The following is a 20,739-nucleotide window of genomic DNA, read 5'->3' on the forward strand; positions in this document are numbered from 1 at the left end:
AGCACCCACATGGCAGTTCATAACTGTGTAAAACTCTAGTCCCAGGGGATCTGATACCCTCTTCTGACCATCGGGGCACCAGGCACACATGTGATGCACAGGTATACCATGATGAAAATACCCATGCATATAAAAATAAAGGGAAAAAGATAAAATGTCACAATCAGGCTGGTTCCTATCCAAACTCCCATTTTCTTTTTAAAGCTGAGCGAGGTAGCAACATGCTTGTAATCCTATTACCTTGGGAGGCTGAGATGGGACTGTTATAAGTTTGAAGCCATCCTGGGCTATATAGTGAGAATCTGTCTCACAAACATCTATCTTCAACCAGGCTGTGGTGGAGCACACCTTTAATGTCAATACTTGGGAGGCAGAGGCATGCGGATCTCTGAGTTCAAGGCCAGCTGGTCTAAATATGACAGCCAAGGCTACACCAAGATACCCTGTCTCGAGAAAAGAGCATTTATCTGTTTTTACATACAAAACTAATTTGGGTTGGGAATGTTTTCTAGAAGGTTTCCCATGGACACAGAAGGGAAGCATACGCTTTAGAAAAGGGAAGTAGATAAGTAACTATAAGACAAGAGCCTTGCTGTGAATAGAGGGTTCCTCCAGTGAAACAGTACTGCACTGTGGGGCATCAGCTTTCTGTGGCCACAGAACAGACCATCACAGGTCAACTGCTTAGTGTCATACTATTAATATTTGCCATGTCGCCGTCCTATGTTTCCAAAGTCCACACAGGTTAGACTGGACTTGGGGTTTGAAAGCTGAGCGGCAGCTTAGAGTGAGCCTGGCTTTTGTCTGCACCCTGAAAGTCAGCTTGAGTTCACTGAGCCTGGTGGCAGAATTTAGACTAGTGCATTGTAGAAGTGAAGTCCCTATGTGCTCGCTGGCTCTGCAGTACCATTCTACTGAAGGCCACCTGCATTTCCCAACACATGGCCCCTTCCATCTTCACTCTAGCAGGGGTGTATTCAGTCTTCTCACTGCTGCAGTCTCCCTGACTTCCTTTCCTGCTGTAAGCCAGACCAGCTGCACCCAAAGGGCTGTATTTAGTTTTGCCATCCTGCGACTTGCTTCTTGTTTATTCTCCGAGACAGGTTTTTTCTGTGTAGCGTTGGCTGTCCTGGACTCACTTTGTAGACCAGGCTGGCCTTGAACTCAAGAGATCCACCTGCCTCTGCCTTCTGAGGGCTGGGATTACAGGCCTGTGCCACAATGCCTAGCAGAAAAAATTTATCTTAAAACAATATTGAGAACTCTTCTGTGTAGTTGGTTTGTAATAATTTTCTAAAAGGCCAGATATAAGTGAAAATATAGCTAGGATCTTGCTATGGCATTCTCGGGGAAATTGAGATTCTCAGGTAAGATCACAATGAACTTTCCAGGTATGACATCAGAGTGCCTTCTAGGTAATCTAATCATGTTATGGTGTGTAGACGTCGACCTTTTCCAAACCTACTTTATTTGAGGTTCTTTAATGCATATACCTCCCTTCCAACCCACCTACCCTAGAGAGGAGATAAAAGAGGTTAATGGGAACAGGAGAAGTAGACCTTTTGGACTCAGTTTCTGGGAGCGATTCACCTGCCATAATTGGCAGGATTTCAGCAGACCAGCAATTCAATCAAAGTTGCTGCAGGAACCTGGAACAGCATCTGGAATCCGGAGCCCCAAAGTGTTCTTTGGAGCCATTTCTCTAGGAGCATGTCGAAGTGGAACGATGAACAGCCAAACAATACCAAGACCCAAAAAGCCCCCACCTCCTGTTCTGGGCATATACATACATACATACATACACACACACACACACACTCACACACACACACACACACACACACACACGCACACATTTTCAGAGTCTGTACTAAGATGTGTTCAACTGGCAAAAACCCCAAGCCTCACATGAGGCCATTTGTCTTCTAGTGGATAAACACCTGTTCTCTCACAAGTCTGTTCCCCATCCCACACTTGAGATCAAAACAAAAATGTATACACCCACTAAAATGGTGCCTGAGTTAATCCAGTGTGACATTCATTAAGCATTTGCCTCAGTTCCGAGTGAATTAGTGTAAGTGAATTCACAGCCTGTGTCCATAGCATTTAAGGCTTCAGGTTGAAAAGAGAATTCCTTTCTCCCTTTGTAAGGTAGATGGCTCTCTCACTGAAACCAATGTCCCAATCACTGCCTCACAACAATCTCATTTGCTGCTTTTGCTTGAAAGGACTTAGAAACAACATGCCAACATTCAGAGACCAACTTGGTTTTTACTTGGCAGAGGAAAGGCAGGTGAAGAAACACCTGTGTCAAGTCCTATGCGAGGAATAAGGAGCAGGAAGTCAGGGAGCAGTGGAGGTGGACTGCAAATGCCTGCTGGTTGGAGGACAAGGTCCTTGCCTTACAAGCTGACTTAGTTAGGTATTGGAGCATATTGAGTGCTGTGATGAAGGACGCTCTGTTATGTTCTTCTCTGGTGTAAGTTGGCTTCAAGCTATGAGTTTGGGAATGGGATGGTTTGTGCTAGTGTTACTGCAGTAGTCCGCTGACGTTCCACACTTTAAATATAAAGTGGCCATCCTACCTAGAGTTAGGGGATCTAGTCAAATATTAGAATCAGACAGCTTGCTTGTGATTGATATATATCTACATATCTCCAGCCTTGCAGAATACTCTAAATTTCACTGACACTTTAAAAGATTTCATTCCAAGCATAAACACTTGAAAAAAAAATAAGGAAAACCTTACCAGCAAGGCTTTTATCCATGTGAGGAAAATAGAAGAAAAAAGAGAAAGTGAGTAAAAAATGAAGACTTAGAAAATAAATACTTTGTGTAAAGATGTAACACAATTTATAATTTGGACTTCTATCCCCTGAGAATTTAATGAATTGATGAATTGTGTATATCGTGTGTGTGTGTGTGTGTGTGTGTGTGTGTGTGTGTGTGTGAGAGAGAGAGAGAGAGAGAGAGAGAGAGAGAGAGAGAGAGAGAGAGAGAGAGAGAGAGAGAGAGAGAGTGTCTCTTAACTACATATGCCTTGCTGCTGGCCTGTAACTCACTATGTTAGACCAGGCTGACTTCACACTCATAAAGACCCCGACCTCTGTTCTGCATCCTGAGTGCTGGGGTTAAAGGCACGGTCCATCAGGCTCCTTTGAGTCAGAGCCTTACTAGCCCAGGCTGGCCACAGACTCCTGCCTCAGCCCCTGAGTTCTGGGGTTACGAATGTGCATTAGCATGTGCGTCATATGCTTCCTTTTGCCTCAGTTTCCAGGAATAAGTACTGTGGTGCCCCAGAGATAAAATTTAAGAGTGTGTGTGTGTGTGTGTGTGTGTGTGTGTGTAAGTGTTCATTGTCTGGATGTGTGTGCATCTGTGTGGAGACCAGAGGTTGATGTCTAGTGTCTTCCTCACTCTCTCTCCCCATTAGTGTTTTGAGACAGGGTCCCTCACCGAACCTGGAGATCACTGATTCACATAGACAGGCTGCCAGCAAGCCCTAGGCTCCTGCCTTCACATGCCCAGCTGGGGATCAAACAGGCTTTCTTCTTGTAGAGCAAACTTTCTTTTTTTCTTTTTTAAAGATTTCTTTATTTATTATTATGTATACAGTGCTCTGCCTGCATGCACACCCATAGGGCAGAAGAAAAAACCAGATCACATTATAGATGGCTGTGAGCCACCATGTGGTTGCTGTGAATTAAACTTGGGACCTTTAGAGAGAACTGACAGTGCTCTTAACCTCTGAGCCATCTCTCCAACCTAGAGCAATACTTTCAACTGAACCATCTTCCTAGACCCTGGGGCTTTAATTACTAAGGTTTTAGGATTTATCTTTTTCACATTACCTATGTTATTGATCTTACCGTGTTATCTGTTTTTATCAACTTCAGTGTTATATTTATAGAAGTTTATAGCACTGTTCTTCTAGGTCGGTGGTTCTCAAGGTGCTGAGACACCTTAATAGAGTTCCTCATGTTGTGGTGACCTCCAACCATAAAATTATTTTCATTGCTACTTCAGAACTGTAATGTTGCTGTTGTTATGAATCATAAATATCTGGTCTATGGTGACCCCTGTGAACAGATCCAGGTGGCAACCCACAGGCTGAAAGCTTCTGTTCCAGACAGAAAAAAGTTTGTTAGACTCTGAGGGGGAAAAAAGCCCTCTAATTATCCCTTCAACTTTTAATAATACTCAAGCAGTAGGGCTGTGTGTGCTGGGGTTAAGCAGCCAGCTGTCAATGGTGGTGGCCACTTGAGGGTGCTGCTGTGAAAGGGAGAGGCTGGTCTGGGTGACAGTCTCAGGAGTCGCTAGGCAGGGATAGCTAGTCCACTGGCACTTAGAAAGAATTGTTACTAAATGAATTACTTTCCCTCCAGGTTTAAACTCTAGAAGGCAAAAGCTGCCCCATGTAGAGCCCCACAAAGACTGCTTAAAATGGTGTGGGATGTCCTCACTGCCCTGGCCACAGTCCCTCTGTCCTGCCCTCTGTCCTCTCCAGGACTGAGCTGCCTTCTGCTCTTAGCCAAGACCCACTGTCAGCTCTGAATGTCTGAGCTTGCTCTCTCTCCCCTGGCCAGCTTCTGCCTGTGGCTTTTGTCTGGGCTGACACTTCCTTAAGCTCGTAGACACTACAATCTGCTAAAAGTTCCTTCATTTGCTGCTTTAACACGTATGTACTTTTCACTCCTTTGTATGGGGAAGGGGTTGGCATGCAGGTGAGGTCAGAGGTCAGCTGTGGGGAGCCGCCTCTCTACTTCCACTATGGGATCCAAGATCAAACTACGTTGTGGGGTTTTCTTGCTCAGTTATTGTATTAACACTCCATTCCTTACCCCTGTGGTATTTTACTAAATACAGGATATATCACAGTTGGTATACCTGCCAAGGGCCAGGAAAAAAGGTTGTTTTCATGTGTTAGCTATAAAAATAATGCTGCTATAAATGCTTATGGGCCCTTATATGTCAGTTGTATTTCTTAGGTGACTCCCTAGGAGTAGAGAGGCTGTATCACATGGTGGGTCCACGATATTTATTTTTAAGTTAATACAAAGTAATGGGTTCCACAGCGTTATTTTCACACACAGATGTAATCGCACTTTGCTCTTCTCCATCCCTATGTGTTACAGTTTAAGGAACTTATACCTTATTTTCCAAAATGGTTCTACCACTCTATTTTCTCACCAGTGTTTGAAAGTTCCAGTTTCTCCACCAGTTGGCCAATGAAAAGTACTAATAGTAACAGGAACAGACAGAAGCTAAACATTACTTGTTACTACACCCCTCCCCCCCCCAAACAAGTTGGCCACACACTCCATGACAGTTTCTTTTCTTTGAAAAAGTTTTATCGTGGTTTTATAAATACAACACAGCAACTTTTTATACAGTGTTTGGAATATACAAGGAATCATTAGTGCTGTAGGGGCACTTAAAGGAAGATGTGCAAAGCACTTAAAGGAAGATGTGCATAGTTAATGTGCTGATAATGTGCCACTTAGTCCAAAAGGCCTGGGCAGCCATGGATTTCAGCACCGCAGGGCCCTAGAACCCATCCTTTGCTGATCTGAAGGGCCAACTGTATTATTGGGAAACTCTGTATATGAGTTCTTTGTCACTATCTGTCTCTCTCTAATTTTGAATTTCTTTAAAATTTAAAAAAGACTTATTTATCTATTACATATAAAAGTGTTCTGCCTGAGAATAAACCTGCATGGCAGAAGAGGGCATTAGATCATATTTATAGATGGTTGTGAGCCACCATGTGGTTTCTGGAAATTGAACTCAGGACCTCTGGAAGAGCAGCCAGTGCTCTTAACATCTAAGCCATCTCTCCAGCCCAGATGTATTTATTTTGTGTATATGAGTGTTATGTCTTCATGCACACTAGAAGAAGGATTCAGATTCTAGTATAGCGCCATGTGGGTGCTGGGAATTGAACTCAGGACCTTTGGAAGAGCAGCCAGTGCTCTTCACCGCTGAGCCATCTCTCCAGCCCCTGCCTTCTTACTTCGTACTTTAGATCCCAGTGAAGTCCATTTTCGTCCCTTCATGGCTATTGTCCACGTTGTGTTTTAAAATATCTGCCTCCCATAAGTTCAGGCGCATAACCTCCTTCAGTTTCTTATAGCTGCTCTCTGGTCTGAGCCTTTACAGTAAGTGTGCAGCTCAAATTGAGTGTATTTTCATGTGTGTGGTGCGATGCATAGAGGCCTGCAGTGTTTTCCTTCAGTTGTGTCTGTCTTGGAGGCTAGCCCATGCTCCAGGGTTGCTTACTTTAAGGGAAAGAATGACAAAAGCCAGTGCTTTCTTTCCCACTGTGTGTTATCAATGCCTTCACTGAAAACAGATCATGGGTCTAGGACCTGGATGGTAGCCTGGTGCCTACTCCCCTGCCAGGACCCATCGGAAGGGAAAAAGGAAACAACCTTCCAGGAAATCTCTAGATCCAGAGTAGGGCAAGGGGAAGGAGACAGTCATGGCTGCTCCAAGTGTGTGGCCATCCTCGCCCCCCCACACACACTGGGCTTTTGACAAAGGCAGAAATGCCAGGCAAGATTTAGGGGCTGCTGAGGACAAAGCTGTGAGGTTTCTGATTTCCCAGTTCCCTAGGGGGTGTCTGTGGTCACATGCTTTCCCATCCCAGCTGTTAAACTGTGGTAGAGGGAGAATCCCTCGCACACCCTCAACATTAAGTACAAGTGAAAAACAAAAACAAACAAATAAAAAAAAATCCCAATACCCTACAGGATATGTGTAGCTAGACTGGAGTAAATGCCGAGGGATGCAGAAATCTGGGGCGGTCCTGTGTGACTCAACATTAGGAACAGGTCAGAAAAAAAAAAAACAAAAAAAAAAACCCATGGGGTATGTGTGGGTTTTTACTTGACTGGAGTAGGTGCTGAGGCATGCAGAAATCCTGTGATTTCAGAACTGGGCTCTTGACATCCCTGACATCAGCACTTAGGCAACCGCTTCTCTTTTCACAGGAAGAGCGGTATTTTCTTGATTCAAAACTTGATCAGCCACAAACATCACTCTTCCTATGTGTCTTCCTGGTACCCACCCTACCCATCCCCAAAGCCTGATGTTGGCAAGGATGAAGACTTAGAAGTTGCTGTAGGAGAAAGGACTTTTGTCTCAGTGCAAAAGCGCTAATGGTTTGTCGTGTAGGAGCACGTAGAGGGTACAACCCACCCTCCTCATTTTAAGGTTCACAGTCCTATAACAGAAGACAGCATACAAAAACAAAACAAAACAAAACAAAAACAAAAATCCAGGCCGGTTTATGTAATCAAAGCCTTACATGACACGGGAAACTTTGGAAAGGAAGACCGAAATACCCAAGAACAGCGGTCTGTTTTTTTGTTTTGTTTGTTTGTTTGGTTTTTAGGTTTTTCAAGACAGCATTTCTTGGTGCAACAGTCTTTGCTGTCCTGAACGTACGTGCTTTTGTAGACCAGGCTGGCCTCCAACTCAGAGCAATCCGCCTGCCTCTGCCTCCTGATTAAAGGCGTGCAAAACCCCGGAATGGCCAGCTGTCTGTTTTTAACATGTTTATTTGGTCCCAAATGGACAGCTAAATGCAGATGTGATTGGACAAGGAGTTTATGGCCTCCTGATGGAGGACTGGGTAGGAGAAGCAGCAAGGCTGGTCAATTCAGATTCTGGGGTGACCTGTGAGGCAGTTCCTCTCTATGGTGCTGGGCAGACCCCTCCTAGAATGAAGATTTTATGACCCACTTCAAGGCAAGTCAGGTGAGACAACTGCTCCTACGCAAAAGGGCAGTGGAAGGTTTGAACAAGGTTTCTAGGGTTTATGGTTGTTTTCAAGGGAACCGGTATGGTTCAATGATCTGCCTTGGGAAAGAATAATTTTTTTCAATCGGGCAGTGGTGGCATACGCCTTTAATCCCAGCACGTGGGAGGCAGAGGCAGGAGGATCTCTGAGTTTGAGGCCAGCCTGGTCTACAAAGTGATTCCAGGACAGCCAGGGTGGTTTACAAAGAGAAACAATGTCTCGAACCCCCCCCCCCCCCCCCCCCCCCCCCCCCCCCCCCCCCCCCCCCCCCCCGCCAAAAGAATAGTTTTTCTGGGTGGTATTAGGGATTGAACCTAGTGCCATGAGCAAGATTGGCAAAGAGCTGTCACACTGAGCTACATCCTGGACTTTAATGTGTCATTTTCTGTGTCTGAACATCAGCAAAGAAGTTTACAAGAACAAGCCATTTAAAATCAGCAGATATTAGCACTGGGCACAGAAACACGCACTTTTAATTCCAGAGTTTGAGAGGTAGATTCAAAAGGGTCCTGAGGTCAAGGTCAAGATGGGGTACATGGGTAATTCAAGGAAAGCCTGAGCTAAATGATAGCAAAGTCCTGTCTCTAACAAAAAACCAACTTCTAGACTCTAGTTGACCATCATGAGGGTAAATCCTGTCAGTTTTATGGGATGAAGTTAGGAAGACCTTGGAAACAAACCTCTAGCACCTCACAGAAGAAAGTTCTAGATTGGGTCAACCAGGTGGGTAGACCCACCCTAAATATGGGGGACACTATACCATGGTCCTAGATAATCTGATCTCCAGTATTCGTTCTTCATGGCTTCCTGACTTCAGACACATGAGACCAGTTACCACACACACAGACACACAGACACACAGACACACACACACACACACACACCACCACCACCATTGATGGTCTTATCCCAGCTCCATGAGCTAAAGTTTGAACTGTTACTGAAGCCCTGGCTCCTCACTGCTTGACGGTTAGTGTTTATGTGATGAGGGCTCGTAGGGAGGAGGCCAGGGTCTACCGAAGGAGCAGTGCTTGGGGAGATGACGACCTTGGGGAGAAGCTGTCATCTGCTACGTTCAATCTTGGCCAACTCATGGGGTGCAAAGGGATTATATAGGGAGGAGACGCAGAGCAGGGTGGGAAGGCTGCCTGCCTGAGTGTCTGCATCAATCAGGACACATAGCTTTGCTTTCCTCTTCTCCAAACATCAGAACATTTCAGTAGACAGCAGCCTCTCAAGCCAAGTTCCCTTTACTTCTCTTTAGACAGCCATATTGCTTTGTTTGTCTTATTTGGGTTAAAATAGAGTTTCTCTGTGTAGCCTTGGCTGTCCTGGATTCATTTTGTAGGGCAGGCTGGCCTTGAACTCACAGAGATAAACCTGCCTTTGCTTCCCCAGTGCTGGGATTAAAGGCGTGCACCATTGCTCCTGGCTAGAGAACCCTGTTTCTTTTCTGAAAGTCAAACCTCACAGAAGTCTACAGACTGTGTCAATTGATACACAGGATTAAAAGAAATAGTGTAAGACTCTGATGTTATATAAAGATTACCAGACTCCCGGGTTTCTGTAAATCTAAAGAAATGTCATTTGTCAGTTATATCTTTGTGACTTGTTTGTTAGTATTGTTGTTGTTGTTTGTTTGGGTTTGCTTTGTTGTTTGTTTTTTAAGAGAGATTCTCAGCCCCTGGTAAGAAGGATTTTGGTTGTTCCTACAATTGTTCAAAATACAGATGAACATAATAAAATAACCGAGATCTATATTTCCATCACTCAGAGCTGAACATGTCTGCCTCCTTTCTCTCTCTCTCTCTGGTGGAATTGGCCCAGTGGGCAGGCATGGGTGGGCAGCAAGCCTCTGTCCCTTTGCTGTGCCCTATTCCCAGTTATCCCTAGAACTTCCCTCTTGACACCCAGTAATTCGAAAGAGCAGCCCTACCTTTTAAGTGGTTGGGCTGGTAACTGATAGATTACCTACTGACTGCAATCCCAGCACTCTGCAGGAGAGTCAGAAGTCCAAGGCTCATGGTGAATTCCAGGCCAGCCTAGGCTACATGAAATCCATTCTTAAAACAAAACAATGCAAAACCAAGAAAATCAATAGCAGCAAAAGAAATGAAGATGTTTGCCATTTTATTCTTTGTGTTTGGGGATAAACATTTTGAAACTACAAGTAAAAGAGCCCTCCGTGGACAGTGTCATTGTCTTTATCAAGTTAGGCAGATTCTAAGCAACCAACCTTGACATTATTAAGTATTCTCTCTTTAAAAGACTCTTCAGAAGTTTAACATGTTTGGGAACTCTGGTTACACATCTCCTTCCTTTCATGACTCAACAGAATGAAACAGTTGGCACAGAGAGATCAGGGAGGAACCAATACCACACCTGCTCCCCCACACAATTTGCCTATCCCATGCCCACTTGCTCACTTCCCCACACCCAGCAGCCCCTCATTTCCCTGAACTCCACTCAGCTTTTCCTCCAAGGCTAGCAATCAGCCTTACCTGAGGCCACACTCAATATTGGGCATTACATAGGAGGAGCTTATGGGCACCTTTAAAACCCTGAGTCTCCCTGCTTGCCTGAGCATTGCATCTCAGCATCCTGCCCAGCAATGGAGACAGACAGCCTACCTACTGTTGGAGGCTTATCACAGGCCAGACCTGCCACACCAGAAATCCAGGAGATCGCTGACAAGGTGAGTGGATGCACCTCAGGAAAAAGCTTGATCCCAAATCAAGCTTTCCTAACTTGATTCATGATTTGGCCCTGTGTTGAGTGTATGTGAAATCACAGAAACCAGGAATGTGTGCGTTTTATTCAGACTTGCATACAGCTGACAGTGGAACACTAAACCTTTCAATGAAATTCCAGCACTCCAAGAGTAAAGTCGGCCAAATCGCACTGTTTACTGCAGCCTCAGTCTCCCAATTTGCTGAAGGTGAATTCATACTGGCTAGTCTCTAAACCTTTTACTTAGATGTGTGATCCCAGGAGCTTGAATCCATTTATGGATGGAGTTTTGCAGTTCGACAAGTTGAAGCCAATGTCATCTCAGGTTTTAAGGATGCCTGCATTGACTCTGGGATGCTATGCCCACCAAACCATCACAGCCAATAGAACTCAATGTTTTTTAGCAAGTCAATACATCTTGCTTAACTATCATCTATGTAATCAAAATGTACTGTGTTGCATGTTTTATAAACGAGAAATACATGCAAATTGTAGGTGTAAGTTTGTAATCTGTGATCTTATTTTCACATGTCATTTTGTTTACCACCCTGAGACAGTGCGTCCTCCTGGCAGACAAGATCAACTTTGTTGTTTGTTTGAGACATGGTCTTGGTGCTATGTAGTCCTGACTTGCCTAGCAATTATGTAACCCAGGCTGGCCTCAAACTCATGGGAATCCTCCTGCCTCAACTTCTAAATTCTGGGATTATAGGCATGTACGGCCATGCAAGGCACCATGGGCTTCTATGAGCCAAAGAGATGGGAGTCTTCATGCTTAGGGCACAGGCACAAAACATTCTAGACAAGGGTCACAGGCCTAAAATTCAGTGACCACGTATGTAAGACTGAATAGTTTCACTCATGGCTTTATTTCTCTAAATATCTAGGGGCACTTTATTTTTATCTTCATTAGAAACCTCACATCAAGTTGGTGTCCTCCACTTGAATGGGCACGTGAGTCCCCTGTTGCTCTAGATAAAACACAGGTCTGACTGAGGAGGGCTAGACAGGCCTGCAGGTCCACAGTTCTTCCAGGCTCTCACATTCTGTGGTTGCTTCTCCCCTTGGCTTTGCTTTCCTGTTGGACTAGATACCTGGCATCCAAAGAAGCCTGGGAGAGACAGGTTGAAAATAGGGTACCAGAAAAATAGATAAACAAAAAGAAAAAAGAAAAAGTCCTTCATATCATTTGTAAAGAGCTAAAGGACTAACTAAAATAATGTGCAAAAAAATCATCTCCAAAACCAATATGCACAGATGAGACAAAGTTGCTGTGTGTGTAAGCTACCTAAAAATTCCCAGAGATGTCCCAGGAAACAGAGCTGTAGAGGATAGACATGGGAATATGGTTATTGCATATACAGAAAACACAGCAAATTTGAATGGTTTCTAATTGTCTAGATAATTACCTGGTATTCTAGAATAATTGTTCTTTTTTTTAAAGGTTTATTAATTTATTATTTATATACTATCCTGCCTGCATGTATGACAGCAGGCCAGATGAGGACATCAGATCTCTTTACAGATGGTTGTGAGCCACCATGGGGTTGTGGGAATTGAACTCAGGACCTTTGGAAGAACAGCCAGTGCTCTTATCTGCTGAGGCATCTCTCCAGCCCAATTGTTCTTTTTTTTTTTTTTTTTTTTTAAATGGGGATCTTGTTCTTCCTCAGAGTGATCCTGACCTCACTGGTTAAGGTAACCCTCCTGCCCTAGCCTCCCAAGTACCTGGGACTACAGCAGTGTGCCATCCTGCCTGAGTAGGATAATTCTTAAATATAATATTTTCACTAGTTCCTTAAGAAGTTCATATATACACACAATGTATTTAGATCATATGATTTTTAAAACTTAAGGAGGTACCAGAAAAGCTTACCTTGGTAATGACACCATGTGAGGACTACATTTCCAGCAATAAAATTAATTTAGAAGTGTGCTCTTGCCACTTTCAGAGAAGTAGAATGAAAAATGGATGCTAACCAAGTTACTTCACCAGGGGGAGGAACTTTGCTGTTTCAAAAGCCTTGACTTCCACTTCACACTCACGTGATCTTTAAAGCCCTGGAGCAGCAAGAAAACATTACATCTATATTTAGATAATGAAAACAAGACCCAAAATGCTTGGAGAGTCACCCAGCTAAGAAACTCGCCTTTCCACTGCACCGCCTCACCTCTTCCCCTACTTCCCAATGGCCCATCAGACAGAATGATGGCTCCCTAACAGCATCTGCATTTAGTCCCTGGGACCTGTGAGTATACTGTAGCCTCACAAGGCAACAATAGTTTTCAGACGTGGTCAGAGAGAAACAGGAAGATGATGTGCCCACAGCACTCACAGCGTCTGTATGAGACCTGGATGCACATGCTATATTTTGGGTTGTAAATGGATGCTTTTGGAAGGGAATTAGATGAGAAACTCTTAAGCTGTCTTATGTGTATGCTGGAACTGATTAACTGCATCAACACATTGTGAATGTAAGCAGGCTTCATCCTCCATGACAGAGAACGGAGTTACAGCCAGGTATGGTGGCACAGGCCTTTAATCCCAGCTCTTGGGAGGCAGAGGCAGGAGGATCTCTGAGTGTAAGGAGTGCCTGGTCTACAGAGCTGAGGTCCAGGATATCCAGGGCTACACAGAGAAACCCTGCAGGATGGGGGAACACTGAGAGACAACTGAAACCTTTATCGACACCATAGTGATAATAGTTCATGTTAATGTTCCTGGTTCTACAATGGGTGTGGTGGGTGTGTAAGATGGAGCCATTAGGGGAAATTACCACTGCTCTAAATCAGTTCAATATATTATTTTCACCATTGACTGTGCAATCAGTTTAAAACAATAAGTAATAATTACTGCTGTCCTGTTTTCACTTACTAGTCAAGGATACATGTAACTATTGGAGCCCTCCATTGCATACTGTTTTTTGCTTTGCAGTGTGTGTGTGTGTGTGTGTGTGTGTGTGTGTGTGTGTGTATGTGTGTAGACCACACAACTTGCAGGAGTTCATTCTTTCCTTCCACCAGGTGGGTCCCCCGGATGGAAGTCAGGTGGTCACGCTGTCCTGGTGACAAGTGACCCTACCTGCTGAGCTATTGGGCTGTCCCTAAATTATGACTGTTTTGTAATATCACAGTGATCCGATATTAATCCAGCCTCGTGCAATATCGTTTGACTTTTTAAACCTGTGTTATGTTCTTAAGGCGTTTTCCATGGTGGGAAAAAGGAGTGTATTTTCTTTAATTTGCGGTTTTGTTTTGAGTTTTGCTGCAGGGTTTTTATCTTTAGCCCCAGCTAGCCTGGAGCTTTGTATAGAGCTCAAGCTCCTCTTGAACGACATCCTCCTGCCTCAGACCTCCAAGTTCTGGCATTAGAGGCTTGAGCTGCCACTGGGAGGCTCATCAGCACCTCTGAGGACTCTCAGCAGTGTGAGGTTCCCAGATTGGTAAGTCAGGTAAGCTGAGTCAGCACAGCTCTAACGTTGTCTCCCCTTTCTCTTCATAAGGTCAGAGCACAGCTCGAAGAGAAAACCAATGAGAAATATGAAAAATATGAAGCTGTCGAGTATAAATCGCAAGTGGTCGCTGGATCAAATTACTTCATTAAGGTTAGACCCTAGCCTTGGTTTAGCACTGCCGCCATGTTTCTTGTTGCCCAGATGGTACCTTAGTTTCTATCAGTTTTCTTTCATTAAGACACCTGCAAGTGGAAGATCCCAAATCCATGAATTGTTAGGGTACTTCCCTTGTTTTTCCCTGTGAATATAGAAAGCATTCCTACCTGATTCTTAATTTCTAGAACTGTACAGAAAAAGAAGGTGTAACCACTTGGGCATTGGTTTCTGGCCATGGCTATTGGATGAGGAGGGTAGAGAGTTGACCAGTTAAATGCACTTAAAGGACTTCAGTCATTAGTGGAAAGAAAAACTCAACCATTTTTACCCATTAAATAATTGGTTACTTATATATTTTAAATAATTGTTTTAAAAATTATTTTTGTATATGACCACAGGTACATCTACATACTAGAAGAGCGCATGAGGTCCCATGATAGATGGCTATCAGCCAGCAGTAAGAGAGCTGACTCCCCTGGTCTCTGATGGCACCTGTTCTTATGTGTGCATGCTCTTACACAGAAACACATGAATATGCATAATTCCACTTTTGTGGTTTTTTGAGACAGGGTTTCTCCATTTAGCCTTGGCTGTCCTGGACTTGCTGTGTAGACCAGGTTGGCCTCAAACTCATAGCATCTGCCTGCCTCTGCCTCCCAAGTGCTGGGATTATAGGTGTGCACCACCATGCCAAGGAATATACACAATTTTAAAAATTAAACGTTTATAGCCATATCAAATATTAAATTATTAAGGTCTAAGAGAAAAAATATTGACATCCTTATGATCTCAAGGGAACCAATTCACAAACTCAGCTGTGGATAATGAGTAGGAGCTGGGTTTCTCTCTCTGTGTTGAACAAGGACGATCCTGGCTCCACAGAGAACAGACATTCAAGTGCCTTTACCTACCCTGCGTTGTCACTGGACCAAAACACAGGTGCCCTCTGCTCCTGTTCCAGGCATTGTGGAAAGAAAACGTAACTCTGGAATGAGATTTGTGACCCTATGTTAATGAAAAGCATAATAAATCAGCTCACAGCCATCTCTCACTGCAGCTCCAGGGCATCTGACACACTATTCCAACATCTTCAAGGCTTCGCATCACAGGATGCACTTACACACAAGCAGGCAAAACATCCATACAAATAAGTGGAATAAAATCGTTTTCTAAAAGGTGCTAAAAATAAGCCTAGGAAATATACAGCCTGCCATCCTGTTAGTTGCTCTTTCTCTTAATGGAAAGGTTGATGGGAGCTCTGTTCCTGGTTGGTGCCTTGGGACAGAGGTGAGGACAGCTTACCACAGCAATTCTTTACAAGAAAGGCCTGCAATACAATGGAAACCCATGTGAATAATGTTCCTTTCTTTCTTTCTTCCTCCTTTTATGTCTTTCAGATAAATGTAGGAGGTGGTCGTTACCTGCATGTAAAAGTCTTCAGAGGTCTTTCTGGACAAAATGACGATTTTGAACTTAGTGGTTACCAGGTTAACAAAACCAAGGATGACGAGCTGACCTACATCTAAGCAGCAAATTCTAAAGTGACTTGCTTCCTCTCTTTGTAAAGAGATGCCGCCATCAGTAAAAAACCATTCTTCAAATAACTGCTTTTTCCCCATTTTTACTCATGTATTGTATTGACCTTTACCCTCTAGACAATATTTCAAAATACAGAGTGTCTCATGAATTTGCAAAAGGCTGTGCTAATCTCTAGATTATTCCAACTTTATTATATAACCTGTTGAAAAGATCACATTGTTAATGGTTTGGAGTAGAAATCCCACAATAAGGGATACTGACTAGAACAATTATAAAAACTAAGGCTCAGGTGCAATTGGATACAAGTTAGTACTGCTCCACCCTCATGGCAGGTGCTTGTGGAGGTCAGGCAAGCACACTCCTTGTTTCCTGTGGTTCTCCAGAAAACAGATGTTGTAGGACTTTGCTGCCTAAGGTCACAGCTGTTCATTTCTAGATGGCTCTCTGAGCTTGGTGCAAAATGAAGGACTCCTTCGCCCCTGCAAGGCCTCCTATTCTCTGCTTGACTTTATCTGGAGATGGAGTCCAGGCACAAATGCCTGACCGTACCTGGAGTATGGCCTTTGACACACTTTCCTGCAAACACTCTCCCCCTGCCACCATTAGGATAATAAAGTACTGTGTTCCCATCCATATGACAGAACTGTGCTGCCAGGTGCAACTAAAGCACACTGTGGGCACCTGTTAGGTGATGCCCCAGCTACTGTCCCTGTCCTATACATTCCCCTCACCTCCCTTGAATAGAGTTGAGCTGTCTCACTGCAGCTGTTCCTGGAAGTCATTCCATCATACTCATGGGAAGTCTGTACCCTGCTTCCCACTTCTGCTCCCCTTGTCCTCATGGGCCTGTGGTCAAGGACCCCTGGGGAAGAGGAGCTCCACACCCAGCGTGTCATCTCTGCTTTCATGTCTGAAAATTACATGGCTACTTTGCAAGATGTGCTTTGAAACAATCCTAAACTTACAGAAGAGCTGCACTTCCTTCTCCCTACTCTCCTCTCACACTTGAGAGTTGGTTGCAGTAATTTCCCAACAACAACAAATGCCTCCTGGCACTCACTAGTGCAACTAGCTTTGCAGACAACAAGGACATTCTCCTGAATAGGTAAAAGACAGTGATGAAGATCAGGAAATGGACACTGTTGCCATAGTAACATCCAGTCCCCAGATGCCATTCCAGTTTGTCAAGTTGTTGCAATAATGTCCTTTATTAGAAAAGGTCCAGTCCAGAGTCATGTATTCCATCTAATTTCTGTCTTCTTTTAAAATTCTTATTTCATCTATTTGTTTGTTCATTTGTGTGTGTATGTGCATGTGTGTGTGTGTTTGTGTGTGTGCACGCATGCGTGAGCGCATGCCACAGCCGACTTGTGGTCAGAAGATAACTTGAGGAAATCAATTCTCTCTTTCAACCACGTGTATCCAAGGCCTATGCTGAGGTAACTAGGTTTGGTCAGAAATGTGGTTACCCACATAGTCATCTCACTGTCAGTTAAATTCCTTTATTGAATACCTTATATGCAATGCATACCATTCAATTCATATATCTCAAGTGTTCTGTTCAGGGACTTTTAGTATTCACAAATGTGTGCAAACACCATCACGTCCATTTCACAAGATTTTCCACACCCAACCAAGAGACCCCTACAGCTGTCAATTTTCCAGCTTCCACCCTTTCTTCTCACTCCTCACTGCTAAGCAGCCATTACAACCTTTTCTGTCTGGATTTGCCTATGCTTGACAGTACATATGTATGTATGTGTATATACACACATATGGAATCATTTCTTGGAACATTTGTAATTCGCTTTTTCATATGAACAATTTTCAATGTTCATCCGTGTAACATCATTTTATTCCTTTTTCATATGTGGTAGGGCAGTTTGTATCATAGTCTATAAATACATATGTAACTGATATATTTGTGTACTATGTTTGGTTTGCTTGTTTGTATGTGTGTTTGAGACAGATCGATGCTATGTAGCCTGGGTTGGCCTTCAATGCAATATGTAGCCCAAGTTGGCCTCTGACTCATGATCCTCCTGCCTCAGCCCCCTGAGCGTGAGATTACAGACACATATTACTTTGCCTGGCCCACATTTTCATGATTTTAATTATATTTGAAAATTATAGCTACATATATGAAGTATAAAGTGATGTTCTGTTCTGAATGCAGTGTGGGATACTTAAATCAGGCAAGTTAATCATTGTGTCACCTCAAATACTCAATATTTTGGATGACAGCATTTTAAACATTCCTTTGATATTTTAGTGCTGAGATCTCAAGTATTAGCTAGATCCAATGCTTTGCACAGTGTCTTCACCAACAGTTCATTCCTCTACTAGAAGAAACTCCATAAGTTTTCTGCAACATTCCCTCCACCTGTACAGTGTCCCCTCCTCTCCAGCCTTATCAGTACTTACTGTGTGAGGTGACACCTCACTGTCATTTTACCTAGTGGCTTTAAGCACAATTTTCGTGTCCCTGTCAGCCACATGCACAGGGCCAGCTATTCAATTCTTTTACGCATTGCTTCAGTGGGATGTTTGTTTTTCTGGAGGATTGGGCTCCTTATACATTTTGCAAATTAGTCATTTATCCGGGGTGCATCTTATAAAGATTTTCCCTCAACCCATAGATGTCTGACACCATGTGGAACTGTTTTCCTGTGCTCCCATTTGTGCAGTGCTTCTGTTTCCTGTGTTTCTGGGGGGCACATCTAAACAACACCCCCGGGCCAATGCTGTCACCCCTGATTATTTTTCCTAGTAGCTTTTTGTTTTACCTGGGTTTGTTGTTGTTTCATTTTGTTTTAAATTTGAGAAGGGGCCTCATTAAGTTACGCAGGCTGCATCTGAATTCACTCTGTAGCCTGCTGGTCTTGGACTTTGAATCCTCCTCAGCCTCCCAAGTAGTTGCGACTGCCTGCTTGTGCCACCAGGCCTGACAGATATTTAAATTTTGACTGATATTAAGTTTATAAATATTCTTGGGTGATCAGACCATTTAAACATTAGTGTTTCCATCGCATGCACAAAATATTATATTTTTCCTTCTATCTCTTTCAGTTTTGATATTAGTTTTAGAAGTTCAGGTGGCCTTACCTCCCTGACCAAATATAGTCTTAAGGGTTCGGTGGGGGCAGGAAGCTGTTACAGTGAGACTTTTCTTTTAATTTATCTTCCTGAGAGGCCATTGGTAGTGTGAGGACACTACTGGTGGTTGTTTTGTTGTTGTTTTCTTTTTCCAGTTTTGTTTTGTTTGGTTTGGTTTTTCGAGACAGGGGTTGTCTGTGTAGCCTAGGTTGTCCTGGGCATGCTTTGTAGAGCAGGCTGGCCTCGAACTCATGGAGATCTGTCTGCCTCTGCCCGATAAGTGCTGGGATTAAAGGCGCGCTCCCAGCCTTGCTGTTTTGCCCGTGGGTGGCTTGGACATCACTGTGTAGACAAGGCTAGTTTGATGTAATTAAGTGGTGAGGCCATCAGGGCTGAGATGTTATGTCTTATTTCTGATTCAATCTCCAACCATTTCCTCACTCACATGTACATATTGCCTATTTTTTTTTTTTTTTTATCCTTTGGTGTCAGATGGGTGTACGTATCTGGAATTCCTCCTGGATTCTATGTGGAGCATACAGTTGTTCAGAATAACATTTTACAATGCTTCGTATTTCTATGGTAGCTGCTGTAATGTCTCCATTTTGATGTAGTTCTCAATTTTTGTGTTCAGTGTAGGCAAAGCATGATTTACTACTGTTCAATCTTTTGAAACACTGAGTCTGTTGTTCTTGTTTTCCGTCTTTTAATGCCCTGGCTCCTATTTTTCCCCTTCCGGTTGTTAACGCATGCGCGGCTTGACCCCTCCTACTGCAGTCCCAACACTAGGCAGCTCCCTTGCGATCTTTGGGTTGTGCGCCCTACTGTGATCCTTGTTGCTCCTGGGGCGGCACATGCTCTGTCCTACACGTTTCGGTGTGCTCTTTCTCAGTGTTTGCTGCCTTCGTTTTTAGGTTCTTTCAAAAGCTGTTTATTGATCTCTTAGTTGTTTTGGCATATTACCTAATTGTTCTGTGCTTGTGGATTTCCAAAGTTCTTCTTAGTAGTGATTTCTCCTTTTACAAATTTGTGATGTTAAAAAAATGTCCGCGGGGGCTGGGGGCACTGGAGAGAGATGGCTTAGTGGCTAAGAGCACTGCCTGGTCTTCCAGAGGTCCTGAGTTCAATTCCCAGCAACCACATGGTGGCTCACAACCATCTATAATGAAATCTGATGCCCTCTTCTGGTGTTCAAGCCTACATGTAGACAGAACTCATATACATAAAATAAAATGTTTTTTTTTTTTTAATTAGGAAGATAATACTAAAAGAAAAAAATGATATTTACATGTCTTCCTCGTGTATTTGTCTTTTTCAGTTGCTCGACTTGTCTTATGGTCTCTTGTAGGACAATCCGGACAGTGTTCTGTTCATTTTGTTAGGTCGATTTGGTCAATAGTGTGAAGTCCAGAGTTTTCTTATTGATTTTGTCTGGATAATCTGTCCAATAGTGAAAATGGTATATGGAAGTGCCTTACTGGTAATTTATGGTATTTCTTTCGTTAATGTTGTTTTGAGACAGGGTTTCATTACAGCCTGTGCTGGCCTGGAACTTAGGATCCTCCTGCCTCTACCTTCTGCATGCTGGACAGCTGTGTGCCACCAACCCCAGTGCCATGCCTTTTCTCTATTTTAATCGATCCAATCTTTTAACATCTGCTTCATATATTTAAGTGCTACACTGTTGATGGCAACAGCTATTGCTTCCTCTTGACAAAGTGATCCCATCATTATGATGTTTATGGCCTCTTTTGCCACTTTAAATTTCCAGTCCCTCTGTCTGATGCAGGCTCAGCACCACTATTCTCACTTTCCATTCTTGTGGAATACCTTCTTCTGTCCTTTTATTCTCACTCTTATGTGCCCTTAAGAGACAACAACGGCCACAACATATATTATAGTTGGATCTTGTTTTTTGATCCACTCATTCACTGTCTTTTCATTGGAGAATATAAGCCA

The 20,739-nt window shown here is 43.4% G+C and overlaps 1 protein-coding gene across 1 annotated transcript; it reads left to right on the forward strand.

Moving 5' to 3' along the window:
- Window positions 1-10,326: 10,326 nt before the first annotated feature.
- LOC127192664 (stefin-3-like) lies at window positions 10,327-15,777 on the forward strand. Its single transcript, XM_051149882.1, has 3 exons — window positions 10,327-10,499; window positions 14,038-14,139; window positions 15,543-15,777. Exons 1-3 carry the CDS (start codon window positions 10,416-10,418, stop codon window positions 15,669-15,671), a joined length of 315 nt encoding a protein of 104 aa, XP_051005839.1. The 5' UTR covers window positions 10,327-10,415; the 3' UTR covers window positions 15,672-15,777.
- Window positions 15,778-20,739: the final 4,962 nt, after the last annotated feature.

The sequence above is a fragment of the Acomys russatus genome, chromosome 8 (genome assembly GCF_903995435.1).
Source record: "Acomys russatus chromosome 8, mAcoRus1.1, whole genome shotgun sequence".
NCBI classification, from domain to species: Eukaryota; Metazoa; Chordata; class Mammalia; order Rodentia; family Muridae; genus Acomys; species Acomys russatus.

Bases quoted from the DNA above. Each gene is read 5' to 3' on its own strand.
- LOC127192664 (XM_051149882.1), top strand. From the start codon at position 10,416: ATGGAGACAGACAGCCTACCTACTGTTGGAGGCTTATCACAGGCCAGA. The intron at 10,500-14,037 runs GTGAGTGGATGC...TCTCTTCATAAG, and splicing joins TCCAGGAGATCGCTGACAAG to GTCAGAGCACAGCTCGAAGA. The intron at 14,140-15,542 runs GTTAGACCCTAG...TATGTCTTTCAG, and splicing joins GATCAAATTACTTCATTAAG to ATAAATGTAGGAGGTGGTCG.